The 26,791-nt window shown below is 33.5% G+C and overlaps 1 protein-coding gene across 1 annotated transcript in view; it reads left to right on the top strand.

Annotated features, from left to right (window-relative positions):
- The first annotated feature begins 3,208 nt into the window (after positions 1-3,208).
- DENND4A (DENN domain containing 4A) overlaps positions 3,209-26,791 on the top strand; it is a 71,878-nt gene continuing 48,295 nt past the window's right edge. Inside the window, 10 exon segments of the mRNA XM_028505495.2 lie at positions 3,209-3,266; positions 3,269-3,518; positions 10,109-10,358; positions 15,504-15,573; positions 17,471-17,640; positions 18,461-18,702; positions 20,933-20,999; positions 22,322-22,380; positions 24,295-24,439; positions 24,703-24,878. Of these exon segments, the coding sequence (XP_028361296.1) occupies positions 3,209-3,266; positions 3,269-3,518; positions 10,109-10,358; positions 15,504-15,573; positions 17,471-17,640; positions 18,461-18,702; positions 20,933-20,999; positions 22,322-22,380; positions 24,295-24,439; positions 24,703-24,878 (1,487 nt within the window).

The following is a 26,791-nucleotide window of genomic DNA, read 5'->3' as shown; positions in this document are numbered from 1 at the left end:
TATTTTTAGAAGTAACATCCTCAGATGTAAAAAACACTGGGTTAAGAGACTTGAGTTTGTACCCAGACTGCCACTAACTGGCTAGGTGCCCTTAAGTAAACCCCTCTCGTGCTTTGACTATAAAATGAGGGTTTAGATTATGACTAATGATAGATCCCTTCCCCTCTAAATGTCTATTACTCCTAGCTTAACTTTTTAGAAAATAAATCAGGGGTTGGTAATCTTTCATAAGGATGCTGTCAAATTACACAGTTATTTTGTTGTTGATTTTTGCTTGGGAATAGGTATTTAGAGGGGAGGTGCTTCCAAAGTAGACTTGGGAGGCAAGTAAGCCTCTCTTGCTCAAGAAGTTTGCTCCACATAGTCCATCAATTTGGGTTAATGAAACTTTTTTTTACAAAGTCAAGTTTGCCTTGTGTTGGTTTAACATTTTCAAAAGAAAATTAACCTGTTCTTGCCCTGGCTGCATAGTTCAGTTGGTTAGAACATTATCCCGATATGCCAGTGTTGCTGGTTTGATCGCTGGTCAGGGCATGTAGATGCATCAAACAATGAATGCATAAATAAGTGAAATAACAATTCAGTGTTTCTCTCCTTCTCACTCTCCATCTCCCTCCTCCCTCTCCCAACCCCCCCTCTAAACTCAATAAATAAAAAAGTTAACCTACTCTTAAATATGATACACAAATAAGATTTCTTTTTTTCTTTTTTTTTTCAAAATTTCCATAGAATGGCATCATGTTTAGGCATATGGGCCTTTGGAGGGAAAATGGTAAGGAAACTTTTGGACTCTGTAAGGGAGATAGGAGCAAAGATGCCTAGCAGTGGAATAAAAGTACAGAAAGAGATGTGCCAAAGTAGAACTAAGTAAGAAATGCCTTGAAGGCAGAGGCTATTGCTTTCATCAGTATCCTCACTGGCTCCTAGAATAGTGTCAGATCTTACTAAGTAATTATGAAAAATTTATTGAATGAATGAATCAATTACTTCTTGAATAAGTTTCTAATTTTGCCTCAGGTCCTGATGGTTTTGGGTTTTGGTTACAAGACTCAGATTATCTAGTTTCTCTATGTCTGTTCTGCATTCAACTCTAGTATTTAAAATGATCGAAGTTCAGAAAATCGATTCTGAATTAACGAAAAAAGACATGTTAATTATAATATGCTTGACAAAGATTATAAAGTGATCTGATCTTTCATTTAACAAATATTTTTAAGCATCTATCTAGCATACTTTGGAACTAGCTGGAATGAAAAAATAGGGTACTGGATATAGTGAATACTGTTTTATTTGATGGAATATTATGTAGTCATCTAGTGTAATTATGAACATTATAGAAGCTTAGAAAAATGCTTATTAAATTAATAAAAATACAAATATTTGTATTCTATATTATAACTACATAAAGATAAGAAGGATATTTTCTGTTCTCTAAGAAAACTAGAAAACATTGTCAAATGTAAACCATATTTATTATTGTGTATGGGGATTGTTGAATTTCTTTTTCTTTCTGTTCTTTTGTGGTATTCATAAAGTTTAAATAAAAATACAAATAAATTTAAATATTTTGAAAAAATATAATGACTAAAAGAGGAAATACTTTAGTGTAGTTTCAAAGAGGAAAAGAGCAAAACTTGCTTTTGAAGGACAGTAGATTACCTTAGTTGGGAGAAAAATGAGAGGTGAAGTTTAAAAAAGATGAGATTGAGATCTCTGGTTTCATAATATAAGAAAAATGAACTAAATCAGATTATTACCTGTGGAGTTATGTTTTAAAAAAAAAAGAAAATTTCTCCCAGCTTATTTAAATGCACTGGAGTGAGGAACAGTTGGATTGGCCCATTGAGTTATTGACCATTTTTATATATGTCTTGAGTTTGTGACTGCTTATCAGATCTGTTTGAAAGACTTTTGCTCATTTTACCATTTCAGTAATATTTTATAATTTGGTAAAACTATTATGTTCAGATTTTTGTTTTTCTTGTATCTTTACAATGTTATTGTTGATTTCCACTCTTGCCTTTTTTGTCCTCAGGGTTAACCTAAGTAGCAAATGCTTAACGACTCTGACCTAATGGAGCTATAGAAAAAAATTTAAAAAGATTCTGAGTTGACTGGACAGAGATTGAAAGCAAGAAAAACAAGTCATCATAAGTTACTGAATGGGTAAGAGCATCCTTATAATGACTTCTTAGTCCTAATGAACCTTTAAGGAAAAGAGAGCATATCCTTCCTGTTTTTCTGTTCTCAAAGAAAACAGATGTAATTTGAAGTGAAATACTTGCTAAGCAGGTATCTGAAATTTTAAGAATATGCCTATAAACACTTTTTGAGCTAATTCCTTCAGTTATCTGCATCATGTTGAACAAAGAGTTAAAAGCTATACATAGTTGATAGTGTAGCATTTGGTGTTGTTACTACAGCTTGAGTAAAGTTGTTTCAGGGTTGTGTATTACTGTGAATACTTAGAGAACTGTTGAATCAAATGCTTGTTTTGTGTGGCCCCCAGTTTCCAAAATGAATTGAAAGAAATTTACCTCCCCACCAAAAAGTGAATGAATGAAAGAAAGACAGTTTATCTCCTAATTGTTTAACAGCTTTTGCTCTTATGTACCAAACAAAAATTCCAAGTTTTGGTGAGATTAGGAATGCTTTCCTCAAATGCTCTTTCCAAGTAATTTCTGATGACTCTTGACAACACAGGTATTGTGTCTTAATATCTACTTAGTATTTTCCACAAAGATCATAAATTTCACATGCTAATGGAAGTCTCTTGGTTTAATACAGTTTTTCGGAAATAATATGAATTATTCATCTCTATATTAAATATTTTCTTTCCCTTGTAATTTTTAACAATGTCTTTTATTATACTTCTTCTGGCCTTTGGTTTCCGCACTGTTTTGGGGCCCTGGGAATTTCCCTTACATTTTCACATGTTACTCTATGCATTTAAATGGATGTGGGGGATTTATTTTCTGTCTATTTAAGTCATCTAAATGCTAAATATATTTTCATTTTTTAAAAAAAGGTATACTTTTTACATATGAAAGTGAAATGTATTCTAGTGTATTTACCAAGGAGGTAGTGCATTTTTTGTAGTTTTTTGTTTGTTTTTATTTGCATACAAACCACTTACACTTATTTGGCTTATTAGAGGAAAATATTAGTCTTATATTTTCCTTTTAGATGTAACCTTCTGTAATGGAAGATGATTGAAGATAAGGGGCCTCGTGTTGCTGACTACTTTGTTGTAGCAGGATTAACTGATGTTCCAAGCCTCTTGAAGAAGAAATTCACTTCAATGATGCCTGTCACAAAGTAGCAAAACCGAAAGAACCTATCACAGATGTTTCAGTTATTATTAAATCTCTTGGGGAGGAAGTGCCACGGGATTATATGTGTATTGATGTTACCCCAACTGGACTGTCAGCTGACCTCAATAATGGAAGTCTTGTGGGGCCTCAGATTTACCTTTGCTATAGAAGAGGAAGAGATAAGCCTCCCCTTACAGATCTGGGGTAAGTCTTTTTAAAAATAACTATTGTTATGAATCCAAATAATATGCCTTGTACATTTTGAAGTAAATGTTCAGAATTTTTTATTGATAGATATGTGGAGCTTTAGAAAAAAATATGTATGTATCTCCAGAACTCTGTATTCTGTCACTGTGCTCCTTATACCTTTTCAGTGTCCCATTGACCTACAGCATCCCAACACTTTGTCTAAGTTTCTTTCTATTAAAGGTCGGGAGAGAGAATTTGAAAAACATTTATAGAAAAGTACCAGAACATTAATGTATTGTCCTGATAATAAAATTTTAAATTATTTTGAAAGTGTGAGAAAAGGATGGCTTTTAAGCATCTGCTGTAATGATCATTACAAATGGATGCTTAAGTCTGTTTGGATCAAAAAGGGATCTTGAGGTAAATTAGTGCTTTCCTTAGAGTACTATATTGAACTTGGGGTCCTTTTTCAATATAACAGCTTTGTTGAGATATAATTCACATACCATAAATTCACCCATTAAAGTGTACAGTTCAGTAATTAGTATATTTATGGAGTTGTGCAACCATCACTGTAATAAATTTTGGAATATTTTTATCATGCCAAAAGAAATCCCGCACTCACTCTAGTCACTATCCAATTCTCCCTAATCACCAGTCTACTTTCTGTATAGATTTGCCTATTCTGAAAATTTATATAAATAGAATCAGAGCCCCATGGTGTGTGTGTATGTATGACTGGCTTCTTGCACTTAGCATAATGTTTTCAAGGTTTATCCATGTTGTAGATTGCGTCAGTACTTTATTCCTTTATGTGGCTGAATAATATTCCATCTTGTGGATACACTACAATTAACCTATCCTTTCATCAGATGGGTTGTTTCTACTTATTGCTATTATAAATAATGCTGCTGGAAATATTCATGTACAAGTTTTTGTATGGGCACACATTTTCATTTCTCTTGTATATTTACTTAGAAGTTGAATTGCTGTATCATATGGTAACTGTGTGTTTAACCTTTTGAGAACTGCCAGAGTGTTTTCCAACACTCTGTACTGCTTTGCATTCCCATCAGCTTGTAATACCATGGTATGAAGCATCCAATGTCTTCACATCCTACCCAACATTCTGATTGTCATTTTGATTATAGCTGTCCTAATGGGTGTGAAGTGGCATCTCATTGTGGTCTTGATTTGCATTCACCTGATGGCTGATGGTGTTGACCATCTTTCATGTGCTTATAAGCCATGTGTATATCTTTGCAGAAATGTTTATTTAGAATCCTTTTCCTGTTTTTTTTTTAAGATTTTATTTATTTATAGAGAGAACAGAAGGGAGGGAAAAAGAAAGGGAGATAAACATCAGTGTGTGGTTGCCTGTGGTGCGCCCCCTACTGAAGACCTGACCTGTCCCACAACCCAGGCCTGTGCCCTGACTGGGAATCAAACCAGCAACCCTTTGGTTCACAGGCTGGCACTCAATCCACTGAGCCACACCAGCCAGGGCCCTTTTCCTGTCTTTAATTGGGTTGTCTTTTTATTGTTGAGATTTGAGAATTCTTATATATTCTAGTATCAAGTTCCTTACCAAATATGTGACTTACAGATAATTTCTCCCATTCTCTGGGTTATCTTTCACTTTTTTATGGTAGCTTCTGAAGCTGAAAAGTTTTAAATTTTGATGAAGTCTGATTTAACTTTTTTTTTGTTGGTGTTGTTGCTTATGTTTTGGTGTCATATCTAAGAAACTTTTACTAACCTAAAGTTATAAAGATACATGCCTGAGCTTTATCTAAGAGTCTTACAGGTTTTTTTAACCTTTACATTTAGGTCTTTGATACCTTTTGATTTAATTTTGTATATGGTTGAGGAAAGGCTCCTATTTTTTTCTTTCCCTTTAAATTATATTTTATTGATTATGCTATGACAGTTATCCCAATTTTTCTTCTTAGTTCCCCAACTAGCACCCCATACTCCCTCAGGCAATCCCTGCCCTTTTGTTCATGTCCATAGGTCATGTGTATAATTTCTTTGGCTACTCCATTTCCTATATTGTACTTTACATCCTGATGGCTATTCTGTAACTACCTACTTGTACTTCTTAATCCCCTCACCTCTTCACCCATTCTTCCCCACACCATCCTCCCATCTGCAGCCATCAAAACACTGTCCATAGCCATGATTCTGTCTGTGTGCTTCTTCGCTTAGTTGTTTTTTAGATTCAGTTGTTGATAGGTGTGTGTTATTGTCATTTTATTATTCATAGTTTTAATCTTCTTTTTCTTAAATAAGTCCTTTTAACATTTCATATAATAATGGTTTAGAGATGATGAACTCCTTTACTTTTTCTTGTCTTGGAAGCTCTGTTTGCCATTCAATTCTAAATGATAGCTTTGCTGGGTAGAGCAGTCTTGGCTGTAGGTCCACATTCTTCATGAGTTTGAATATTCTTGTTAATTCATGCCAAAAAATTTGAATATTTCTAGCCTGAAAAATCCATTTTGAGAAATCAGCTGACAGTCTTATGGGAACTCCCCTGTGTAACTAATGTCTTTTCTCTTGCTGCCTTTATGATTCTCTCTTTATTGTTAACCTTTGGGCATTTTAAATTATGATGTGTCTTGGAGTGGGCCTCTTTGCATCCATCTTGTTTGGGATTCTCTGTGCCTCCTGGACTTGCATGTCTATTCCCTTCACCAAATTAGGGAAGTTTTCTTTCATTATTTTTTCAAATAGAGTTCCAATTTCTTTCTCTCTCTTCTCCTTCTGGCACCCCTATGATGTGAATGTTGGTACACTTGAAGTAGTCCCACAGGCTCTTTACATTATCCTCATTTTTTTGGATTCTTTCTTCTTGTTGTTCTTAATGGTTGTTTTTTGTTTCATTATGTTCCATATCAGTGCTTTGATTCTCGGCCTCATTTACCGCACTGTTTATTCCTTGTAAATTGTTCTTTATTTCTGTTAGTATATCCTTCATTTCTGCCTGGGTCTATTTTATTCCATTGAGGTTCTCACTAAGTTCCTTGAGCATCCTTACAACCAGTGTTTTGAACTCTGAATCTGATAAATTACTCATCTCCATTTTGTTTAGCTCTTTTTCTGGAGTTTCAGTCTGTTCTCTCATTTGAGCCGTGTTTCTTTGTCTCCTCATTTGGCAGCCTCCCTGTGTATGTTTCTATGTATTAGGTAGAGCTACTATGACTCCCTGTCTTGGTAGTGTGGCCTAATATAGTAGGAATTCTGTAGGGTTCAGTGACACAGCCTCTTCTTTCACCCAAGCTGGGTACTTGAGGTATACCTTCATGTGGGCTGAGCACACCCTCCTCTTGTAGCTGAGCCTTGATTGCTATTGGCAGGTCAATGGGAGGAATTTACCCAGGCCAGTCAATTGCAAGGATTGGCTGTTACCACTGACCACCAACCTCCTTCCTCCATGGAGGATCAGCTGTGTAGAGGCAGGGTGGTGGTGCTCTGATGTGGTCAGTAGCGGTCCACTGGGTGCACAGGTTCTTGGGTTTCCAGTATGGTGCAGGCCAAGGTCAGCTGCCCCTTGGGTTCTGCTCAGGGCCTCTCTGCCTGAGCTGTAAAGCAATCTGCAGATGACTGCTACCTGTGCTTGGCTTGGAGGTTCCCCGGTAAACCAACTGAGATCCAAAGCTGGTTGTTGCTAGTGCTGAGCATGGGACCTCTTTGTGGGAGGTACAGGGACTGGGGGCTTACTGGTGACCTTTTGGTTCCCAGGCTGGTGCCCAATCTACTGAGCCACACCAGCCAGGGTGAGTTGTATGAGTTCTTTATAGATTTTGGATATTAACCTCTTATCAGATGTATCATTGGCAAATACCTTCTATTCAGTGAGTTGTCTTTTCATTTTGCTGTGCAAAAGTTTTTTTAGTTTGACATAGTCCCATTTGTTTATTTTTTCACTTCCCTCACCCTAGGAGCTATATCAGAAAAAATATTACTAAAAGAAATATCTGAGATTTTACTGCCTATATTTTCTTCTAGGAATTTCATGGTTCAAGTCTTAAATGTAAGTCTTTAATTCATTTTGAGTTTATATTGTATATGGTATAAGAAAGTGGTCATTTCACTTTTTTTTGCATGTATCTGTCCAGTATTGCCAACACCATTTATTAAATAGACTGTCTTTACCCCATTGTATGTTCTTGCCTCCTTTGTCAAATATTAATTGACCATATAAGTATGGTGTTATTTCTGGGCTCTCTGTTTTGTTCCGTTGATTTATATGTTTTTATGCCAGTACTATGCTGTTTTGATTACTTTAGCCTTGTAATATAGTTTCGTATCAGGTAATGTGGTACCTCCAACTTTGTTCTTTCTCAAGATTGCTGTGGCTATTTGGGGTCTTTTGTAGTTCTATATACATTTTTGGAAAATTTGTTCCAGTTCTGTGAAATACACCATTGGTATTTTGACAGGAATTGTGTTAATCTATAGATTGCTTTGGGTAGTATATACATTTTAATAATGTTAATTCTTCCTGTCCATGAACACAGCATATGCTTCCATTTATTTGTATCTTCTTCAGTTTCTTTCTTCAGTGTCTTATAATTTTTGAGTACAGGTGTTTTACGTCCTTGATTAAACGTATTCCTAGGTATTATTTTTTATGCAGTTGTAAATGGATTGTTTTCTTAGATTCTCTTTCTGATAAGCTAGTATATAAAAAGGCAACTGATTTATGTATGTTTATTTTGTATCCTTAAAAGCTTACAATTTGGACAAGAAATGTTATCCAACAACATAAAAATTTTTAAAAAAATAGCCCTGACTGGTGTAGTTCAGTGGATTGAGCGCAGGCCTGTGAACCAAAGGGTCACTGGTTCGATTCCCATTCAGAGCATGTGCCTGGGTTGCAGGACAGGTCCCCAGTATAGGGCACATGAGAGGCAACCACACATTGATGTTTCTCTCCTTCTCTTTCTCCCTCCCTTCCCCTCTCTCTAAAAATAAATAAGTAAAATCTTTTAAAAAATAAAATATAGTAATGTAAAATATCCGCAACAGCACAATATCTGATTAAAGAAAGTAGGTATCTATGTATAAAATGTTTATATTCTACATCTTTTAAGAATTTGAATAAATGGTGGTTTATTTTTCTGTGTTGTATTTTTATTTTCTTGTTTTTAATTTAACATCTGTGTACCAGGCACTTACTGGAGACCTGACTTACACTCTCATCTAATTTTCTCAAGATACTATGAGTTATATTTTTTAAATTTTATAGCTGAGTAGTATAAGGCTCAAAGATTAAGTAACTGCCTAAGATGCAATAGTCAGTAACAAGTGGTGGGAATTTGAATTTAGATGTGTCTAATTTCTGTCTGTTACAGTGCCTTTTTTAAGATTAAAAAAAAACAAAAAAAAAATCAAGAGGAGAAGGAATAAGCAATTAAGCCAACAATTGGATAAACATAGTTGCTATGATTAAACATTTAATTTGCTCTAAATATTCAAAATAAAATATTGAGAAAATTTCTCTGTTGACAGGACAAAAAGGGAAATTAAATATTATATTAGATTACCCTGACTGATTTGGCTCAGTTGGTTGGGCATCATCCTACAAAGCAAAATGTCACTGGTTCAATTCCTGGTCAGGGCACATACCTAGGTTGCAGTTGGGTGCTCGGGGTGTGTGGGAGAGGCAACTGATCAGTGTTTCTCTCTTTCTTTCTCTCCCCCTTCCTCTTCTCTCAAATCAATAAACTATCCTCATATCCAAGGTTTTAAAAAAAAGAATTTGACCAATTTCTGGCACTAAATTTTCTTTGTATAATAGGATTTTATAAAAGGGAATACTGATTGATGTTGGGGACATTGCCTGTTAAAACAGTTTCTACAGCAAAAACATTTAATATAGTAGACCTTTAATTTTTTGTCTGAGTGATATAAAGGACTTAGTTTAAAGTCAAATTGGTGAAATCTGTGAAAGAATAACTGTTATTCAAACATGACATTTTCTTTGTGTCCCCAAGTACTTTAAGTATAGTATTTAGAAGACTTAAGGAATGGATGCCTGGCCTGCCCTTGGGAAAAGTCTATGATTTTACCATAACAAGGAGGAAGGGGAAAAACAAACCTATGTCGTTCACCCATAATTTTGAGGTTATTTTCTCTTTTGAAAGCCTAAATTTATCTCCTAAACTTGAGGGGGCAGTATTGGAAGTAAAATTGTGTGAGCAGGTTCCATACCTTCTGGTTAAGGAGCCTTTTTAAAATTTTAATTTTGGCTACAATACAAAGTTGCTTTTTATCAAGAAGATGCTTGGCGTTAGAGACAAAAATAAATAAATCCATTAAATGGAATGCTAAAGCAAGTACCTTTGCCCTTAATTGTTGATATCCTGTGGTTTATGTCAACAAATACAAAGTTTAATCTGAATTTTTCCTACATTACTTAAATTTTAGATAGAAAAAGGCAGTTATCCTTTAATTTTACATGGGACTGCGTAATTCCAACTTGCAGTAAGATTGGAATCTCTGCTACATTTAAGGATCAGTTCATGATGCCTGATATTACCTTTCGTATTTCAGGGTGCTTTGTGTTTGTGTATTCATTTACTTTATTTATTTTTTAGAGTTTTATATGACTGGAAAGAAAGATTGAAACAGGGGTGTGAGATTATTCAGAGTACTCCCTATGGACGCCCTGCAAATATTAGCGGCAGTACCTCATCACAAAAGATTTACATCACCTACCGAAGAGCCTCTGAAAACATGACTCAGAATACCTTGGCTGTCACAGACATATGTATTATTATACCCAGTAAAGGAGAAAGTCCACCACACACATTCTGCAAAGTTGACAAGAATCTCAATAACAGTATGGTAAGTGATTCTTTTGCACTGATAAAATTAGCCACTGATGAAAATGACCATAACCTAACATCTTTGTTTGGAAAATAGCATAGCATAATTACTAATGTAAAAATATGTTTTTAAAGATGTTGGATATTTTATGTTTAGGAAAGTACTTCAGTTGTACTTTCAGAAAGAGCTGTGCAAAAAGCCTTTTTTATTTTAATTAAAAAAATTTCCTTCTTACTGAAAAAGTAATGCACTAGCCAAGGTTAACCCCTCCCTCCATTCGTGCACTAGATCCCATATACTTCTTACCTATTTGAGTACATAGCTTCAGCAATTCTTCTTCCTTACTTTTTGAATCATCCGTTTTCCTCTCTCTTGGATTATTTTCTCCAGCATGCAAACCATGTTTCTTCCATGTTTGCAGAACTTGACCCCTTTCTCCTCCTCCATCTATTGCCCCATTTTATTGTTCTCCTTTATAATGAAACATCTCACAAGTTGACTGTGTTCTGTCCCCTTCCTCACTTTCACTTTTCAGTTAGACTTTTGTCTCCACCATTCTACCAAGATTGCTCATGTTGAATCAAATGATCAGTTCTTCATCTTATTTTCAGTAAGTTTTGACATAGATGATCACTTCTTCTTTCTTGAAACAGAAGAAAAGAAGATGTGTTCTTTTTCTATGTACTCTGTTTTTCCTCCTACCTCACCAATCTTTCCTTTTCTGCCATTGCTGATTCCTTTCCATCTCCCTCACCTCTACACAACGGAATGCCCCCAGGGTTAGTCAGTCTGCAGGCCATTCATCTTACCACCTAAACTCACACCCTTGATGATCCAAATAGAGGCTGTGTGTGAATGACCTCTTAATGTATTTGTCTACTAGATTTCTAAATGAGGAAAAAGAAAACCAATCTAATGGACAAGAGGAAATATGTGTTGATTTTTTTCTCAAGTTCCTACATGATTTTTGTACCAGGCTTACAGCTTTGGCCTCAAAAGAACCTCCTCTACCTCTCCACCACCCATTAAGCTTATATACAGAAAGAGTTTTCAAGAATTATTAGTTTTTAAACTTTGAACCATACGCCTTAAATGATTTGGACTTTGATTGATTTTGAGTAGAATCATAATATTTTAGAGCTGGAAGGAAAAAAGTGGTCATGTGGTACAAAAATACAAAAATTTGTAGTTGAGAATACAGCCAACTTTTGGCAAATTTGAGACTCCTCAGTTTTTGAACCATTGAGAGTATTTTTTTCATACTCTATGCAAATGACCCTACAGCCAACATTATACTCAATGGGCAAAAACTAAAGTTGTTTCCCTTAAGATCAGGAAAAAGACAAGGATGTCTGCTTTCACCAGTCTTACTCAACATAGTACTGGAAGTCCTAGCCACAGCAATCAGACAAAAAGAAATAAAAGGCATCCAAATTGGAAAGGAGGAAGTAAAACTGTCGTTGTTTGCAGATGACATGATATTGTACATAGAAAACCCTAAGGACTCCACAAAAAAACTATTAGATTTAATAAATGAATTTAGCAAAGTAGCAGGATACAAAATTAATATCCAGAAATGAAAACAATCCTGTTTACCACTGCAACAAAAAATTAAGTACCTAGGAATAAACTTAACCAAGGAGGTAAAAGACCTGTATTCAGAAAACTATAGGACATTGAAGAAATAGAGGAAGATAAAAACTAGTGGAAGCATGTACCATGTTCATGGATTGGAAGAATTAACATCACACTCTATGTAATACCTCTTGTTTTGCAGCCTTTCAAAAATGTATTTATTAACTTTATTTTTGTTGTTCACACTATACAGATGTCCCCATTCTCCCCCTTCTTTTGCCCACCTTTACCCAGTCCCCACCCCCTCTTCCATTTGGGCCATCACCATGCTGTTATTTGTGTCACTGGGTTATGCATATATGTTCTTTGGCTAATTCCTTTACTTTCTTTAGCAAGTTTATTTAGAAAAGTAGAGTTATTAACAAAGCAAGTAATTAAATCATGTATCTAATTCCTGAATAAAGAAAGCATCTGAAAGTATGTTTTTGTCCTGGCAAATCATAATATGGATAGTTTATAGGTTAAACATTTAAAGTATTTTTAGAACATGACTCCTCCTATTTTTGTTTGTTTGTTTGTTTGTTTTGGCTGAACCTTGTATGTGAAAAATATTTAGAAAATCCTTTTGCAGTTTTGATATCATGGCTAATTTTCTCCAGAGCCCCATAATTTTTACTGTATCTCTGAACATCTGTTCTTCATTTTAAAATAATCCTTTTGGGTTCTACCATATCCAAATGGTCATATAGTTCCCTTTTTGTCATCACAAAGGTCATCATTGGAAGTTTTTTATCTTCACAAAATTTGGCTTATTGGGAACTATAGTTGGGACTTTTCAATAGAAAGCCCTTTATTTATTTATAATTTTTTAAGTCACCTGATAAACTAAAAGTCCATCTTGATCTACATTCATATTATCTATCCACTTGACTTTTACACATCCACTCTTTTGTTACAAAAGTACTAAAACATTTATAAAAACAAAATTCTAATGCAGCAATGAGCTGCCCTAAGCATGATTTAACATTTAATCTCCTGGAGACAGAAAAAGTGTTTAAGAAACCAAGAAAAGTTTCTAGATGAGGAGCCAATTTATTGCATCATTGTTTACTATAGCAAAAAGAAAAAAGAGGAAACAACCTAAGTGTCCATTAGTAGGGGGATGGGCAAAATAAACATTCATTCATTAATGGAATACTATCCAGTAGTTTAGATCAAGAAATTAGATTAACTTCACTCATTCTCAAGAACATACAGATGAATAAAAAAGTAAGTCATAAAAGCATATATTCAGCATGTCATCATTTATGTAAAATTTACTTACTTATATTTTTAACAATTTTTATTGTTATTCTATTACCATTGTCACAATTTTTCCCCCTTTGCCCTCATTTATGTAAAATTTAAAATGTACAAAGCAGTAATGCATACTTATAGGTATGTATATTTGTATAGTAGGAAATTTTTAAATGCATGTAAATAATATGCACTGGCTTTAGGTTAGTAGTTAACTCCAGAGACCAGAAAGGAGTGGAAGATAAGGCTTTACCTAAACCTGTAATTTTTTGTTTTTCTATAAATTAAAATATCTGAGGCCAATATGGTAAATTGTTAACATTTGTTAAATCTTGGTGGTAAGTGGGTATTTGTTGTAGTAGTCTCTTAATATTTAAAAAATATTTCTTAAAGGAAGGTTATTTTCTCTATATGTTTGTCTTCAGTGGTACGAGTCTGTTCTTATGTGCTGGTCTGTGCAGGTACTCCGTCATGGTGCACAAATGCGTCCTGTCTCATGCAACATATTTTTAAAGCCTTTTTACATTAAAGGCACTGTTTTAAGTGCTACTGATATAGTGCTGAACAAAACAAAGCCCTTGCCATCTTGGAACTTATATTTTAGTGTTGAGAAGCAGATAATAAATAAGAAAATATACAATACACCAAAGGCAGTAAGTCTGTGCAGAGAAGAAAAGTGAGATAGAGGTGATAGGGAGGACTGAGAAGAGTAGAGGGAGGCTTGTTACTGCATTTAAGGTGATGAAATAATAGAGCGACGTTTGAGTTGAGACTGAAAGGAGGTAAGGAAATGTGCTGTGTGCATATATCTGTCACCACCTAATGTCAAGTGATGACATCTCCCAAGTGACATCTCCATTTCAGACCTCTTGCCTTAGCTACATTTGATTCTTCACTTGCATGTCTAATAGATGTTTCAAACTTAACATGTCTAAAACTGAACTCCTTTTCTTCACCCCAAAATCTGCTTCACCCAGTCCTCCTCATCTCAGTTTCAGCTGGGACTGAAACATCAAGTTTGGGAGTAGCAGTTATTTAAAACCATAGAACTAAACGTATGAGATCATTTAGAGAAAGTAAAGAAAAGAAGAGATCACATTTAGTGGTCAGGAAGGGAGAGTGGATGCTACAGAGGAGACGGAGGAGCAGCCAGAGATTTGGTGGGGAGGGGCCAGGAGGGTATAATGCCTCAAAAGCCAAGAAAAGAAAATGTTTCAGGAAGAGAGTCATTGGTGGTATCGAAATCTGCTGAGAGGTTGAATGAAATGAAGATGGAATCAGCTATTAGATTTGGCATCATTAAATAAAGGTATTCTTTTAAGGAATGGTGAAATTAAAACCTCTTTTGAAGTAGCCTAAGGAAGAGAATGAGATATAAGGGAGTGGATATGGCAAATTACTACTCTTGAGTTTTGTTGTAAAGAGCTACAGAAAAATCTGGCAATATCTAAAAGGGGTTATGGAATCAAAAGGAAGGTATACACACATGAGTAGATATTTCCTTGTTTGTCCTTTCTTTCCAAATTTTGGATTTAGAATAAAATCTAAATTGTTGTGGCTTAGTTTTTTTAAGTATATTTTATTGATTATGCTATTACAGTTGTCCCATGTCTTTTATCCCCTTCAACCCCCTCCACCCTGTACTCCTCCTCCCTCCAGCGTTCCCTCCCTTAGGGAACCCATGTCCATGGGTGGTACATATAAGTTCTTTGGCTTCTCCATTTCCTTTACTATTCTTAACCTCCCCCTGTCTATTTTGTGCCTACCAATTATGCTTCTTATTCCCTGTACCTTCTTCCCTATTCTCCTCCCTCCCCCTCCCTGCTGATATCACTCCACATGATCTTTATTTCTGTGATTCTGTTCCTGTTCTAGTTGTTTGCTTAGTTTGTTTTTGTTTTTTAGGTTCAGTTGTTGATAGTTGTGTTTGTTGTCATTTTACTGTTCATAGTTTTTCATTTTCTTCTATTTCTTCAATTAAGTCCCTTTAACATTTCATATAATAAGACTATACTTTCAGGGATCATTTCTCTAGTTTGTTATTAATTTTGTTTTGAAAGGACAAATTTTTATGCTATTACTGTTATAAGGAAAAAATAAGTTAATTTTTACTTCTGAAAGAAAAGTGGGCAGTAACTCCAATAAAATACTCCCACAATAACCAACTGAAAAATAGCTAACAGAGAGTAATCTTTTATATCTTAGATAATACATAATAGAAAGATCAGAGAGATTCCATTTTATTAAGTTACTACCTTTTAAAAATAATGATGTTTTCTTTTTTTAATTCAGTGGGGATCAGCAGTATACTTATGTTATAAAAAGTCCGTGGCAAAGACTAACACTATATCTTACAAAGCTGGTAAGTATAATTTTTTATGGGATACTTAATATGTAAATGTATTATGGGGACCAATAATATTAAAGAAAATAAACAAAACCCATCTTACAATATATTAGTGTCAGGACTGGGACTGCAGCCCATGTTTTTTGATTAGATTTTTTTTGTTTTCATCCATAAATTTATTGATGCTTAATGGAAGATAAATATTAAAAAGAAGGTTTTTTTTAAACACTCAGTTTAAATAAATAATAAGTAGAAATTAGCTCTGTTTGAAGTTTTTAAAGCACTAGAAAATGTGGAAAAGTATTTTCCAGTTAATGTTTCTTTAATATTTATATCAGATTTAGTCAAATCTATAGTTCATGTATAATTATTTCATAATCTGAAATATCATAATTGTGATTTATAATACATAGCTGAAATTTTCAATTGCCAGAAACCTCAAAATATTAAACATGCTGATCTTATTTGCAAGAGAGCAGATTCAGCCTTTTAACTAATATAGATTTAAAATTGGTGTCGTAGACTTTTATCTTTATGTTCTACCTTTGACTTTTCAGGATCTACAATTCATCACTATTTCTAAACTACTTAAAGCCTAGACTGTTGCCTCATGACTTGAGAGAGTAGTGGACAGTTAGTTACCTGTAGACCCTCGTGGGATCTACTGGCTAGCCAGCATATAATTAGAGAATTTTAGAACTGCCTTGGACTTTATCTAGTTCATCTAACTTCTAGATGAGAAAACCAGAGTCTTATAGATACACGATTTGTCCAAAATCACTTAGATATTAGTGGCAGACCAATATTCCTAGTTATCATTTTGTTTTTATGGTCATATCTAGTGATGGCTTTCACTTGACTTTTACTGTTCAAGTTCAGGGAAGCTATGTTCTGTTTCTAGTACCACAAAATCCAGTACAAGGCTCTGCTGGAGGATGTGTCCAATAGAAGATTCCTGGACCACTTTGTACACTAGTCATTTAACATGAAAGCATAGGCCACTTGAAACTTTATCTTCATATAACTTGGGATTATTTAGAAACTGGGATTGAGTTGATACTATTCTGAAAATACTATAAATATAAATAGATTACTCTTCTATTTTTACAAGTATATTTCTTGTATTTGTGCTAGAAATTATGTATGTAATCCTATGGGATATTTATTTTAATGTGTAAAAACCCCTGAGGGAAAGTTATTGAGAGCTGATGAAGTGGATATATGTAGGTATATATTTTTTTAAAATAGTATATTCAGCCCTGACTGGTGTAGCTCAGTGGATGGAGCGCGGGCTGGGAACCAAAGTGTCCCAGGTTCGATTCCCAGCCAGGGTACGTGCCTGGGTTGCAGGCCATAACCCCCAGCAACCGCACATTGATGTTTCTCTCTCTCTCTCTCTCCCCCTTCCCTCTCTAAAAATAAATAAATAAAATCTTTAAAAAAAAAGAGTATTTATAGCTCCCCAATTTAAAAAAAATAGTATATTCATATACTTTAAAATAGTGTGACCACAAACTGAATTTTTGGGTATGTGTATATTTATGTGTATTTCTTTAAGATAATCTTTTCTGCATGCCTTTCTTGGCCTTTCTGGATGAAGCTTGGTAAATATTAAGTGGTTAATATCAATAGTTATAATGTTGGAGGATTAAAATCTGTATGAATCCTTCTGAGCCATTCAGTTATTTGATGAACATACAGGGTAGAGCAAAAGTCTGTTCACAGTTCTTACGGAAAATAATACAAGAATAAACTCTGTTTCACATACTCACAACTATAAACCTACTTTTGCCTCACCTTGTATATGTAATGTCTTGAACTTTGATATGTGTTAAAGTATTTCAGCATCATTCAAATTATGAGCACTAAAATTCAAGAGATGATAACCTAATATTTATTGTCATTTTCATAGGTCTAATTTGTAGATATCCTCAAGAAGATTATGAGTCATTCTCACTTCCAGAATCTGTTCCCCTATTTTGTTTACCAATGGGTGCAACAATTGAATGTTGGCCACCAAATAGCAAATACCCTCTCCCTGTATTTTCTACATTCGTGTTAACTGGAGCCTCAGCTGAAAAGGTACTGTGTGTTTTAACAAGTTATATCAGTAAATTCCTTGTACATTTTTAATTTAAGTTTTATATAATGCAAGGAACAGTAGGAAAAAATAACTGGTTGAATTGAATCTGTTGTACATACCTCTTTCATTTGGTAACTATACCAGAGACATAGGAAAAGAGAATTTGTATTCTGTTCCATATACCCAAATGCTTTCTTGTAAATGTGGTCAATGATTTTTTAATGATCAAATGATGATCCTTCATTGCTTTATTTTCTGTGATATTAAAGTTTTGAAAGTAATACAAAAGGCATTATTAAATACTTAATGTTATTTAGAATCATAGACTATCATAGTTAGAAGGAACCTTGGAAATTATCTAGTCTGACATTCTCATTTTATAGATTGAGAAATTGAGATCCAGAGAAATTCAGTGAATTGCCTGAAGTTGGAATTTGGATTTCCTTATCTAACATTGTCTTACTGTCTACCTAATAATAATTCTTGATCATTTTCTTATAGAGAATATTGATACAATTTCTTTCATTCTTCATAAAATAAGTGCAATATAATTAAAAAACATTATTTTAAAAATAAAAAGATATGAGAGTAGCATTTATGTAGTTTTTAAATTTTATTTTATTTTTTAATATACTTCAAGAAAGCAAAGAGTGATGTCTGTTCACTACTGTGTTCCTAGTACCTGGCACCTTGCCTGACTCGTAGGCATATAATGGCTCATTATGGCCTGGCTCATAAGGGCTCATTCATTTAACTAATGATGTGATTTGAATAAATGATATGAGGTATATTTAGTAAACATATTACGTTGTTTTCCAGGTCTATGGTGCTGCTATTCAGTTTTATGAACCATATCCTGAGGAGAATCTCACAGAAAAACAGAGACTTCTTTTGGGTTTAGCATCATCGGCAGATGGGAAGTCTGACAGTTCCAAAACAGTTCACACTAGCAAGTGCATCTGTCTTCTTTCTCACTGGCCTTTTTTTGATGCGTTCAGGAAGTTTCTGACTTTTTTGTTTCGTTATTCCATCTCTGGGCCTCATGTCCTCCCAATTGAGAAGTAAGTTAGAAGCCTTCCTGGCTCAAAATTTGGCAGATCTTTCCATTATGTGTGGTATATCTGTACTGGTAATTTAATTACATTGGTAAATTTTATATGGAAATTAGGTTTGTCAGGAGTTATTTGGAAAAAAGAATTTGCTTTTTTCAATCAGAAAGATTTTTCTGTTATACTTTTACAGTTGTTTTAAATAAATTTATCTCTAACAAAATTAAGTGTTTCACTTTTTAATGTTCTTGTGAAATTTGGAGATTCTAATTGGAATTTTAAAATAGTTTTGTAATTCTTATTTTACATATAATTTATGTTTATTATGAACCTTTAAAAATATTTCTTACTACGTTTAGCTATCATGAATTTAAAGGGAAGATTAGTAAGTGCATTCTGAATTCTTTTTAAATTTTAGTGATTTACTTTAAGCTTATTCAAGCTGAATAATGTTTCAAGCAGTAAGATCTGATGCAAATGAGATCTAAATTATCTCCATTGTCTGACTGTTGCTTACTTATACCATCTATCACTTAAGCTCTTTTGTATTCTTAGGCAGAATTATCTGACTCTAATGACAATTGGAAAGTGATAGGATTATCTTAAGAACATTTGGTGTACAGGACTACTCTTTAATTTTTCCTGGCACTTTTATATTCTCAGTGTCTGATACAGCAGTTCTCAAATCTTTTGGTCTCAGGACCCCGTTATATTTTAAAAAACCAAGGATCCCACACGGAACTTTTATTTTATATGTTATATTTGTTGATATTTACTATAATAGAAATTAAAACTGGGAACTTTAAAAATATTTGTTATTTTTAAAAACAATAAACCTATTATATGTCAATGTAAATATCTTTTAAAAAAAATAACTGTTTTCCAAAACAAAAAAAAAATAGTGAGAAGAATGACATTGTTTTACATTTTTACAAATCTAATGTCTGGATTAATTGAACACAGGTAGGTTCTCATATGTGCTTCTGTATTTAATCTGTGGCAATATGTTGTTTGAGTTGAAGTATATGAACCTGGCCTCACACAGATGAGTAGAAGAGGGAGGGCATTTGGATTACAGAAACTGTGGATTTTCCTTTTTGTCACTGCACCCAGACTTGTGGGCTTTCTCATAGGGATTGGCAGACATTTGGTCCTGTCCAAAGCATCCATGGAGACGTTTTGTCCACACTGACCCACCTACCTAGCCCCTTCTTTCCTTAGGTTATGAGTACCTTCGTGGTGTAAAGTGGTAGTACTAGATACCTTCTTAATAATTCCCATAATTTCTGTCAGTGTTGTACATAGCATGCAGTCAAAACATGTTTGTAAAATTAATACATTTCTAGTGTTCTTTATCCAGTTGAAATTATCCCAGTTCTGAAACCAAAATGATTTTGAAATAATGTTTAAAAGAAAAGTAATGCAGAAATAAAATATAAACTTTTCCTTAAAAAAAAGAAAGGATTTTTCATTATTGTTGCCTTTTTTCTTTTCCACAGTGTTCAAAACAAAACACATCAATGTAGCTTTTTATCCATTTTCTTCTTGGAAAAAAACCCATAAAATCAGCAATAGGATTTTTAACCTATTGTTAATAGAAAGTACAGGTATACCTCAGAAATATCACAAGTTCCATTTCAGACCACTGTAATAAAGCAAGTATTGCAGTGAAGTGAGTTGTGATCTTTTTGCTGGTGGAGGGTCTTACATTTAGTTTGTAAAAAACTTAACATCTATAAAGTGCAGTAAAATAAAGCTCAGTGAAAAAGGGACTGTCTGTGTAGTGTTCATTTTAGAAACAGTTAGACTCTTCTATTTTTCTGGAGCAGTCCAAATGGTGTTTCATTTTTCAAATATGAGCAGTTGACTAAAATGTATATTACAAATGTGCAAATTAGCTTCTTTGTTAATGTCCACATCTCTGATATGTTGTATATTATCTACTTAGAGAGAGGTAAAAGTTAAAATGGCTTTTGAGATAACATAACAGAAACATTGAACATAAAGATTGTTGAATGTGAACAACAATTAATATGATAAATAACTGAATTTAGGTACAAGTAGCTTTAATGGGACAAATACTTGGTTGTTTGTTCACATGTTTTATAGTAGCAAGGATGTAGCAATTACAGGTTCACAGAGCTTTTGACTTAACTTGAATTTGTGGAGACATGTTGACCTTTGTAGCATATTGACTCACTTTGGAATGAATTAATTGGCTTTTTGTTGTTTGTTTTTTAAGGCATATTTCTCATTTTATGCACAAAGTTCCTTTTCCATCTCCTCAGAGACCACGAATTTTAGTTCAGGTAAGATTTTCTTGATGTAAATGCCCTGTTGAATGCATATTGGCTGTGTCAACATGTAACAATGGTAACAGTTTTAAATGGGGGGAAAATCAAATAAGATCAAAAAAGAGCAAGATGCTATTTCTTTTTGGAGTTTAGGCCCTTATTTTCTTATTAATTGCCTCTCAGATGACTCATTTTTCTCCCTTAAATAAAGGGTTGCAGAGTTAAAGAAGTAGGAGGCAGTAGACGTTCTGAACACACAAAAAGGAACTTCTTTCTTTAAATTTGTTCTAGGTATTTGAAAGTTCCTCTGTGGCTTTGGCCTTTATTCCCTAAGCTAAGTATATGAGAAAATATAGAAGTAACAGTTGTGTGTTTTCATGTATTGCAGGAAGGAATGCTCATATCTTTGTGACAGGGCAAGTTTAAAATGAACATAAATTATTTTCCCCATCACTTTTCCCAGTTGACTGTATCTTTCCCCTTTTGTTCATATTTTTTCTGCTTTTATTCTTGAATGTAAGTTTCTGCTTATTTAATCATCATTTATGAAATGATTTATACAAGACAATATTTTCATGTAATATCACTCTTTTTATGTATTTATCACAGCCCTTAATGGGGTATTATTCAAGATTAGAAATCATTTGGCAAATAGATATTTACAAATTCATGAAAACCTGCATAAATTTGAAAATGTGAAAAAATAATTGCATTATATTGATGCAGATAAAATGTCTAGAAAAATATAATTTGATAAGTTTCATAATCAGTCTGCATATTTATATATCATCCTTGCTTTACTTCTTGATGTTTAGTGCCAGAACATATATATAGCACACTCAGTTTGAATACACATAAAAGATTTGGTTTATAACAGGAGCTGGCAAATTTTTCTCTGTTGAGGCCTGAACAGTAAATATTTTAGTGTTTATAGGCCATACTATCTCTATTTACACTGCTCAGCTCTGCCATTACTGCACAAAAGCAGCTAGAGGTAATATGTAAATGATGAGTTCTGATTAAACTTATGTAAACACAGGTGGCCTGTGGATTCCTGGAGGCCGTAGGTGCTAACTCTGATTTTATGCTATTAAATGAATAATTCAGTCTTTTGATACAGATGTGTTAAAATGGCACCAGGAAAACACTGAGTAGCAGAAGAAGGGTAGAGGATTGAGAATAGAAGAGTTAGTAGTCAGAGGAGGACAGTGATCAGGACATAATTTTCAGGATCTTAGTACAGGGTTGTGTAATGAATCATCATTAGTCTATGTGTTTTTACCAAAGAGGTGTTTCAAAGTTTGTATTTCAAATATTTTATTTTAAATCTCTTCCAGCTATCACCACATGATAATCTGATTCTCAGTCAGCCTGTTTCTTCTCCTCTTCCACTAAGGCAAGTAAAACTACTTTTCTTTTTGTTTCTCTAAATCTAGTGTGAGCTAAAGTAACATTCAAATATATTCTCTCTTTCCTAGGTAAAATTTCAAATGTTGATGAAAGTACTTCTCATTTAACTGTTTCTTTTTTAAATTCCTTTTACTTAGTATTTAGAGTAACATTCTTTAAAGAAAGAGTTTTACAGTAGTGTTTGGTATTTTGTGTATACATTTGTTATCATCAAGTACTATTACATGATAGGTACATATGGATATAGATTATGAAAAGTTAATTTTTAGTTTTAAATATCCTCTGAAGAACATTCAAATGCAATTAAGTTTCAATTTAACCTCCAAAGATGGTCATAAATATTAAATGATGGGATAGAACAATGTATTTCATCACCTTAAAATTTCAGAGAAATTGTTCAATGTTTTTTCTATGGTATCATTTCTTGAAGTTTAATTAGCTGTATATAATTTTTCTAGCAGAGAAATAGTTACACTATAATTAAGATGTTCTGTAGCATATACCTAAGGGAGACTAGATCTGCTATCTTTGACATTCATTTTGTAAGAATTGCAGGTTATTTCATCACTAGGCCTCAACCCAGAGTGACCAGTATTTTCTTAACCTTTATTTAAGCCAAAAATAAGCTAGAAATACTAAGACTATGTAGAAACGATTCTAAATTACTCAAGGACTTTTTTTTGTTAATAGCTTTATTGGTATATAATTCACATACTATACAATTCACCCAATTAAATTGTACAGTTCACTGGTATATTCACAGAGGTACACAACTAACACTATAATCAAGTATGAACACTTTCATCTCAAAAAAGAAGCCTTATATGCTTTAGCAGCTTACCTTCCCTATTTTTCCCATCCCTACACACACAAACGCACACATCTCCCCAACCCTTGGCAACAATTAGTCTGCTTTCTCTCTCTACAGATTTGCCTATTCTGAACATTTCATATAAATGGAATCATACAATATTTAGCCTTTTGTGTTTAGCTTCTTTCATTTAACATAATGTTTTCAAAGTTTATCCATGTTGTAGTGTGTATCAGTACTTCATTTGGTTTATGTACAACAAATATTTCAGTATATGGATATACTGCATTTTATTTATCCATTCATCTGTTGCTGGCCATTTCAGCTGCTATAAATAATGTTGCTATGAGCATGCGTAAGTTGTTTGGTTTTTTTTGGACATACGTTTTCATTTCTCCAAGAGACTTTTGTTACTAGTTTTGCTTTATTTTTTAAAACATTAATCCAGTGAAGCCAAGTTATTTAGCCTTATATAGAAAAAATACTGGTTAGCTTACTGGATTATTTACTTTGTCAACCTAGTATTTTGTTACTATACAGAATGTCTGAGTTTGGGTTATACATTTGCTTTGTGTGTGTGTGTGTTACTTGGTAGCTCTTGATTGCATATTACTGCTGTCATTACAATATGAAATAGTGTCTATTCATAAATCTAAATTCTAATATGTGTTTTTACTTTAAGGTGAGCTTGAAAGTCATGTAATTTTTCTGATTATTACAGTAGAAGAGCCAAAACTTTAATTAAAGGATTTGTTTTCAATCAAAGCATTCCTTTTATAAATTAGATTCTTTATTTCAACATTATTTACATGGTAGGTCTTTCTATGTAAAAGAAAGCAGATGACTTTTTATTTTCCATATTGAATACAATGCAGAAGAATTGAATGATTTTGGAACCTCACAAAATGTCATTGTTTTCATAGTGTGTTTCTGATGCAGTATTTTCTTTACATAAGATCAGCCATCACATTTAAAGTTGAATATACAATTTAAATCCTACCCTAGTCATGAACTTTTTTCCTATTATTTGGGGTAATGAGATAATTGAATCTTTATTTATTAATTACATATTTTCATTTGGATTGACAGTGGCGGCAACTTTTCAACACTACTTCAGAATTTAGGCCCAGAAAACGCTGTGACGCTGCTGGTGTTTGCAGTAACAGAACACAAGATTCTCATCCATTCTTTACGGCCTTCTGTGCTTACTAGTGTGACAGAAGCACTAGTGTCTGTGAGTATCACAGTCTCTCATTGTGCAAACATACAATTCAAAGCCATTTCAATGCTTAACTAAAATTCAGACTGTAATGAATTTTTATGTTGTGAAAACAATCTAAATTTTCTGAGCATTGACACTAGTTATAATTATTTAATTCATTTTCAAGCATTAGACTTTAGGTAATAAATATTTAAAAGACATTTTTATGTGCATGCTGATAAATTATGCTTCAGTGTTAAACTGCTAAATATTCTCCTATCTTCTGTTTATCCAAGATGATATTCCCTTTCCACTGGCCATGCCCGTATGTTCCTCTCTGCCCGCTGGCTTTAGCTGACGTCTTGAGTGCACCATGTCCCTTCATAGTAGGAATTGACTCAAGATACTTTGATCTGTATGACCCTCCACCAGACGTTAGTTGTGTTGACCTCGATACTAACACCATTTCTCAGTAAGTACATTTTAGTGAGTCTATACCCAATAATTCACTTCATAATGCCTGTAGTTTTTTATTTTATGAATGCTTATTAGGATTTTCTTTTAGCCATATTGTTTTTGTGTTTGAGATTATTACCATCTTTGAATCAGCTCTTACTATACTTCAGTGGGATAGATTTAGGGCATTGGAGAAGGTTTTATTGGAAAGAAAATGTACCTTTCATCCTTAGCTTTTAAAATATTTAAAAAACAGTATAATCTTATACTTACCAAGAAATTAGCAGAAGGGAAATTGAGATTAGAAAATATTTATTTCCCTTTAGTCAGACGAGTATGGGTGAAACACAAATTGAATTGGAATATTATTTCTTGATTAATATTTCAATCATACTTGTAGTATAGTGTAATTCTATTAGAATACTCATTCTTCATAGCAAAATTAATGTAATGTTTTTAAATTTTAAATAACTTTTATACATAATTGTTTTCCTTTTATACCCTAGGAGTGTGAGGATTTTGTCTCCCCCTTTAAATGGAATAATATTTGGGTTCTACTGCTGGAGCTATATAGTCATAGCTTTTTTGTTAATCCTTACCCAAGAATATATTTATTGATTTTAGAAAGAAAGGAAGGGTGAGGGAGGGAGGGAATAGAGAAGGGAGGTGGGGAGGCGAGAGAGAAAGAAAAAAGAGAGAAGCATTGATGTGAGAGAGAAATATCGATTGTTTGCCTCCTGTACTCACCAGCGGGGAATCCAACCCTTTCCCTTTTGGTGTTTGGGATAACACTCCAACCACAGAGCCACCCAGCCAGGGCTACTTGTACCTTTTTTTATAATTAAATGTTTCTCTTCTATCCCTTATTTTCAGTTTAATCAAACTTATGCTATTCAGGGAAGAGGAAATTGATGCAGTGACCACACTGAATCCACAGGACATACTTAAAATAACTACAAGTTAGTCTATCAGTAAAGCCCAAAAGCTAGTATGCCTTTTAACAACTTAAAAATGTATATGTGAAATAGGTTTTCTTCATTCTTAAATATGCATGTGTTATATTAAAGCCTCTTAATTTAATTCTGAAATCTTACATTAATTCTAGTTTTGTCATATGTCAAAACCTCAGACACCTAAATCATCAGACGAGTTTAGCAAGAAAATAATTTTCTATTATGAAGCATGTATGCTGTCAAAAAGCTTTTATCCAGAGAAAGCCTAACCAAGAATATGTGGGATGTACTTTGTGCGTAAAAGCCATTTTGTATATGGGATTGATAGAGTCAAGGATTCTTTACTAGGAATATTTGATTCTTTAAATGTTAAAGTAATAATTTTTTCCTTGCCAGTTGTTAATGTTATGTAACATAAAGTTTTTAAAAATTGAAATAAAGAGTGGTAAATGAGTATATACTGTATTTATTATGGTAATAAATTATATTTCCCTCTTTTTGTTCTTTCCCTCAATTTATTAAAAGAATTTTTAAATATTATTTTTTCTTTCTGTTTGATCATTAGTGAGATAAAGAATAAAAGAAACATGAGTAATTTCACTCATCAGTGTTCTTCCTTCTTGACAGACCTGTGAAAGGTCTAATTACCCTGGTAAACTAACAACTTTCTACCTTCCTTCATCCAGAATTTCTGGAGCCCCAACCTGAAATTTAAAAGGAAAACAAATTCTGAGTATGAGAGTTTTGGTTTTCTTTTCCCCTCTCTGACTTTTAGATATATACAATACAGGAATGCCAAGAAATTTCTGAAGAAAGGGAAATTAGCATCTGATATGTGCTAGGCTTTAAGCTGTCTGCATCGCCTAAATTATCTCCTGTTATGCTGTGCCTGTGGCAGATAAGAAAAACAAAGTTTAGGTTTTAATTTATTAAAAGCCACATAACTCATACTGCCAGAACTGGATTTTGAAACCAT

Source organism: Phyllostomus discolor, chromosome 1 (assembly GCF_004126475.2).
Source record: "Phyllostomus discolor isolate MPI-MPIP mPhyDis1 chromosome 1, mPhyDis1.pri.v3, whole genome shotgun sequence".
Lineage (NCBI taxonomy): Eukaryota > Metazoa > Chordata > Mammalia > Chiroptera > Phyllostomidae > Phyllostomus > Phyllostomus discolor.
The sequence above is the reverse complement of the archived record's forward strand: the minus strand, read 5'-3'. Positions and strand labels throughout refer to the sequence as shown.